The 6524-nt window shown below is 33.0% G+C and overlaps 1 protein-coding gene across 1 annotated transcript; it reads right to left on the minus strand.

Moving 5' to 3' along the window:
- Window positions 1-2553: 2553 nt before the first annotated feature.
- Window positions 2554-4504, minus strand: LOC142609770 (purine-uracil permease NCS1). Its single transcript, XM_075781480.1, has one exon. The coding sequence runs from the start codon at window positions 4442-4444 to the stop codon at window positions 2732-2734; it is 1713 nt and encodes a 570-aa protein (XP_075637595.1). The 5' UTR covers window positions 4445-4504; the 3' UTR covers window positions 2554-2731.
- Window positions 4505-6524: the final 2020 nt, after the last annotated feature.

Genomic DNA, 6524 nt, shown 5'->3' on the forward strand with positions numbered 1-6524 from the left:
TGATTATAGTGGTATTAGTACAGATAAACCAATTCAATTGAGCCTAAGTTAAAAAAAAAAAATCAAATTTAAGGCTTTGCAAAGAATTGTTAAATGAGTACCATGTTAAGATATTGGAAGAAACTAATAAAATTTTATAAAATTGACTCATTTTAAATTGTTGTTTTAAGCTAAAAAATGTGTTGAGTCAGTATTACATGGAGAGAATGACTTACTTTAAATTGTCATCTTAAACTACATAAATAGTATTTATAAACTGCTACATAGTGGGTTAGAGAAGATAGTTAAGAATTGGTTTGATAGTTAAATATTGTCCATATCTGAAAAGTTATGGATATAACATAAGTTGTATCCATATGATATATAACCAATCGCAAACCAATGCTATATAATTAGTCGCAAACCAATGTGATATGTAAGAAATGAAATATAACTATTTTATAAGAATATAATGTAAAATTTGTATTAAAAATATGTTATTTTTCATAAGTTTTAGCCTTTTAGGTAATGAAATGTATAATATATTTTGCATTCAACAAACATATATTATATTTGTAGTTGTACTCTGGTTAAATAATGTATTATAAACTTGGTTTAAAACACTAATATTATTATTTTCGTGTGTATTAAAATAAATATTACTGTTTACTAAAAAAGAAACATATATAATAAAATTTTAAATTACATATTTATAATATTATTTTATATAAATGGAGAATATGTTATTAACATATAAATTTTTAAATATGCTATAATTGGTTGACTAATTCGAACATATCCAAGAATCCTAATAAATAAATAAAAGTACACTTATTGCATGGAACACTTGTAACATGTTACATTCAATTTAAAATATGGCATGAGTTTAGAATTGTAGATTTTTTTCAAATATAAATATAATTCCTATATTATTAAAACTTGAATTTTTAGAGTAATCTTGTGAATATTTCTCATTTTTAATACTTTTTTAGTGCTCATATATCTAATTTCTAATCTTTATTTTATTTGCATTTTTTAGCGTAAAACTAAAAAGTTCGGGCCAAATAGAATAAAGTTTTATAATTTTTAATCCAAAAGTATGAAAAAAATATTATGCCCAAAATTGAAAAGAAACTACAAAAAGAAATTTAAGGCTCAATTAGTCCAAGATGGACCAAAGTAGACAGCATTGGACCGAAGTAGACCAAAATGTACCAAATAGTCTGATAGACCTTAGTTACCAAAATGGACAACACTGACCTAAGTGGACCAAACTGGACCGAATGGTCCAAAGTGAGCCGAAATGCTAAACTAATATGGTTTAATAGTAGTAAAGCGACAATAAATGTTATGCGCTGGCTTTTAAATATTATATAGATTTTAAAAATTGAAGGATAAGTGCTTCAATTACTCCAGTGGAGCCCATTTACATACCTTTTCAACAAGATCCTCTCCAATTCAAATGTGAATGAATTCATTTATGTTCTTAATTAAATATTACAAATTTAAAAGTTAATTCATCAATTTGGGAATGAAATTAATGAATGTGATCTGTAATGATATATATATAAGGGTACGAGGATTTTATCACCTTTTTCTTTTTTCATACAAAAACCTTTGGATCATTGAGGCTAAGTTTTCTCGAGTAAGATGCAGGCTTCTTTAAACGCCATTGAACATTGTAATGACCTGTTAAGTGCAGCTTAAGCACCAATCAAATCTAAATACTTCTTTTTGGTAAATATTATTTAATCATATTATTTTTATACTTGTTTCTTCTCTTGTTGGTGGTGCTTGCATTGAAGCTGTGGATTGGTGGGATGGCTCTACCATAGTTTTGTAGTTTCTTGTTCTCTTATTTCTTCCATCAATACGATCATTGAGATATTTAAACAAAAGAACATGAATATTGAATATGTGATTTGCATGCCTGATATTGAGTAAGTTTCCAAAATCTCAAAGTTCAGTCCCAAAGAGGAGGGGAGGGGGGGGGGGGGGGGTTGGGGGTTGGGGTGATTGGGGGGTTGTGTTTTAAAAGTGAGACGAATTTTTAAGACCTACACAGTAAAACTTGTATTTACATACAAATATGCAATGACATGAATTATGTTATAGTCTCTCCTCCTCGAGGTAGTTATTATTGGTTTTTTTTTTTTGGCACATATATCTTCAGGTTATTTTCTTCGTCCAATATATTATAAATTTCTTGCTGATTGACTCATCTGGGTATTGGTGGATCTATAAAAGTTCAGTATTTCATGTCTTTCTTCAAAATTTTGCTTTTATTTTGTTTTTATCCAAAAGCCTATGTGATTACACATGGCATGCAATTAATTAATTAAGCAGCTTCCAATTGCTAGGGACATGGTGTTATTTTAGATGATTAATCAGAAGTCATAGAAGAAGCCTAAAGTGACATGGAACCTCTTCTATCGGAACATTTTGTATTTCTTGAAGAAATGGAAGCCTCTGTGAGAAGCAATCTTTCAACCAAATCTTTTCAGTTGTCAATAACGTTCCTACATTTTGTAGAATTTAAGCATTCCCAAAAGACAAGGAGATAAATCGGCTAGCTAGAGAGAATCCTGACCATGTAATTTAAGATAACAATATATTGACTACTTATTTATACAGATAACATCAATATACAGAGACTCTAGACTGGAAATTACCCAAGTGTCATAAAAATTGTTTAAGTTGTATATGATAATTGTTTGCAACACTTGATAGATATGATGTTTGTTTACAACACTTAATTTGTAGAGGGCAAAAGGGGATCTATAGGGAGAGACCTACTTTGTTTTCTTGTCAAACAGGATAGAAGCCAGTAGAGAAAACCTGCAGAGAAGAAGCTGAAAAACCAAGCATTATTGTATATTAGAACAAGACTGTCTGGAATTGAAGATAGAATTCCAACATTTTGCAAGAACCCTGGAACCACTGGCAAAATCCCTGCAATCAAGGCTGCCATTGCTGCCAAATTATAGCCTCCTGAATAATAGTAAGCCCCATAAGGATTCAATGTGTACAAGTCCTTGATACTCAAATTTGTGCGGTGGATAAGATAGTAATCAGTTAAAATTATGCCCCCAATCGGACCCAATAATGCAGAGTATCCAACTAGCCAGGTGTATACAAAACTCTCACTTGATCTAAGAAGTCTCCAAGGCTGAAAAGCAATCCCAAGCAATGCTGTTAGAATAGCTCCTCTTCTGAAGGTGAATTTTGAGGGACTGAGGTTGACTAGTGCATTGGCAGGTGCCACAACATTGGCAGCAATATTGGTTGTAATGGTGGCCAAGCTAATCCCAATAATAGCTAGGATTATAGTTGATAATCCTCCTATTTGTCCAAGAAGTTGAATTGGGCTGGAGATAACTCGTCCAAATATTACTTTGGTAGAGCAGGTCACGGCTAGGCCAACAAATGTAAATGCCCCCATGAAGATTGGAAGACCTGCCTGACCAATAACTTGATCAGTCTGGCTCCTGGCATATCGAGTAAAATCAGGTATGTTAAGTGCAAGAGTAGCCCAAAAGCTAATGTTTGCAGTGAGTGAAGGAAAGAAGAGGGACCAAAATTGTGAGGAGGAGAGCCTAGAGGACAAGGAGAGCATGTAGCCAAAGCCACCAGCTTTGACATAAGCCCAAATGAGGAACCAGGAAGTGAGTATAATAAGGATGGGAGCTGAGTACTTTTCAAGCTGTCTGATTCCTTCCATTCCTTTCCAAACAATGGCTAATTGAGCAAACCAAAAGGTTATGAAACAAGCAAATTCAAGTGGGGAAGTACCAAGCCAAGGTAGGAACTGAGACAGGGTTGATTCTTTGATGGATTTTGGTAAAAGGAGAAAAATGGCCTCGCCACCAATCCAAGTCTCAATTCCATACCAACCACAACCAACGAAGGCTCTTAGTAGAGTGGGGATATGGGCACCACGGATTCCAAAAGAGGACCTTGCAAGGACAGGAAAAGAAATACCATAACGGGTGCCAGGGTGACCAGTGAGGACTAATGGGATTAATAGGATTATATTGGCAGTAACAACTGTGGCAATTCCTTGCCACCAAGCCATGCCAAGATCAACAAGGCTACCAGCAAGGTAGTATGATGGAACGCCCACAACAAGACCAATCCAAAGACAAGCCATTTCCCACCAGGTAAAAGTCCTTTGATGGGATGTAGTTGGCTTGAGATCATCATTAGTAAGTGAGGGATGGGGTTCAAACTCATCAAACTTGGAACTAGGTGTTGATTGGCTTGTAGCCATGGGGGTGAATCTGGAGCATGTTTTTCTAGGGAGGGAAGGGTAGGATTGGTGAGGAGTGAGAGTCAATTTGGTATATGACTGTAAAGGAGTGGTGGGAAAGTGAGAGAGCCTTGGATTTTGGTATATGGAAGAGGCGAGGGAAGAGTGGGGCTGGGGATGGTGATGGAGATGGAAGCTGAGACATTTGGACACCATGATTCAGTAGGGGATTTCACTTTTCAAATGGCCACAGAATATTTAGAATCTATGCTATGATATATCATATATGTCTTGAGGATGAGATTATTTATTGGTTGGTGTGTAATTATAAGATTCCTATCAAGTCCTAGGATGTGGCGTGTTTTGACTTTTCAGCGCATGGATCATGAACTGAAACAAAAAAGTCTTATTAAGGGGCACAGGCTGTTGAAGTTTATTTTGATACCTAGAACCACAATTGTGGTATAATTTTTTTGCCACAATTGGTAGTGCCAAAAAGTGTGGGTATTGCGAGAAAATAATAAGTTTATGTTTTAGCGATAAACAACCACTCACAGTTTATCATGTTTAATGGTCAAAGTTGTTATGTGGCAGAGTGTGAGTAGCGGATAAAAAATAATGGGTCTATGCGTAAGTGATAGACAATCACTCACTTTATCACGTCAAAGTTGTTATGTAGCAAAGTGTAAGTGATAGAGAAAAATGATGGATTTATGTGTAAGTAATAGACAATCATTCACAATTTATCACCTCAAAATTATGAAATAATATATGGTCTTATTATTATTATTTTTTTAATAATATTATAACGATCACATCAAGAGGTGGATTTCTTGACTTAGCAAGAGATAATGGACTATTCAACCAAATTATTGAAAAAAAAAAATCTTTGGATGGATCTCATTATTAAACACTGCGTTATTTTTTTTTATTTTGCCTAAAAAATTAGACTTATTGATTGCCGAGCTGTGTTTGAGTTTCCAAGTGGGTGTCTGATTGAGTAAGATTACGAAGATAGAAAATTATAAATCAAGGCATTGTAGTCCAATTCTAAAGTCTATTTCTTAATTATTAAAAAAAGTAAAGGGGTAAAATACAAAAATAGCATTTGAGGTTTGAGCAAATATGAAGTACTATTAAGTTTTTAATAATATGCAATTTGTTTCCTAAGCAGAAACAACATATATACGTGTCGTTTGTAAGTTCCTTGTTCCTTCAAGACATTTGCTTCCTTCCAACAACTTTTCTTAATTGCACATATCTCACAAGAATTGCATTACAATGATTATATATGAGAGTTTGGATTGCAATGGTAGATATATAGCAATTAGAGATGGAGAAAGAAGTGGGAATAGTAGGGAGATTTTCAAACGGTGTAATATTTGTACTTAAAAAACTAAATTTGATATTTTTGAAAAGTTTTAGTATTACCTGACATTAGCCCAACCTTAATGATATTTTTGTATTTTATCCCCAAAAAAAGGTATATTTGTATAGGGAAAGATGGTCAAAGAAAAGAAAAAGTATTAATGAGAATAAACTAATTAACCCAAATTATGATTGGGCACCAACTTCTTTAAATTTTTTTTTTTATAATAAAAATTGGTTAAAATATGTTTGTACCTAGAAAGAGTAAGGATTTATAAATTGGTATAATTAAAAAAACAAATGAAAAAACTTAGTTTCAAAACCATGTATTTCAATCGAATAGGTTGCTAATTGATAGTGTTGGGGTGAGATTCCCTTTATGCTCTAGGGCTTTGATAAGAATCCTCTCCATTTCCAAGTAAAATGGAAATTGTCATTTTAAGGGCCATGATTTAAATGTAGTAAATTTAGGGTCTAGATTGTGTCAACTCATTTAAAATTTAATAGTATTTAAATTTAACTATGATTAAAGTAAATTAAAGTCATAAGTTTTAAATGAGTTGGCACAATATAAACCTAGATTTACTCCACTTTAAATTATGACCTTAAATAAACTTTCCATTTCACTTGGAAATGGAAGTTGTAAGGGCACAACTTGATCAATGGGCCAAAAATAACTTAGATAGTGGCCCAATAAGCCTACCACAATAAATTTGTTAGAGAATGAGTTGAATATTGATCACTTAATAAGTTAAAGTTAATCACAATGAGATAAGAAGCGAATGAAATGACTAGGGCAACAAATTATGAAGAAAAGAGGCTCCTCGGTCGGGCCCGAGGAATGTCTATTTTATATATGTGTGATTTTTTTTCACTTATACGAATATTTTAGTTCTTGGTTACAAAGTCCTTTTCCTTCTTTCTTTTT

Source organism: Castanea sativa, chromosome 9 (genome assembly GCF_040712315.1).
Source record: "Castanea sativa cultivar Marrone di Chiusa Pesio chromosome 9, ASM4071231v1".
NCBI classification, from domain to species: Eukaryota; Viridiplantae; Streptophyta; class Magnoliopsida; order Fagales; family Fagaceae; genus Castanea; species Castanea sativa.

Bases quoted from the DNA above. Each gene is read 5' to 3' on its own strand.
- LOC142609770 (XM_075781480.1), bottom strand. From the start codon at position 4,444: ATGGTGTCCAAATGTCTCAGCTTCCATCTCCATCACCATCCCCAGCCC.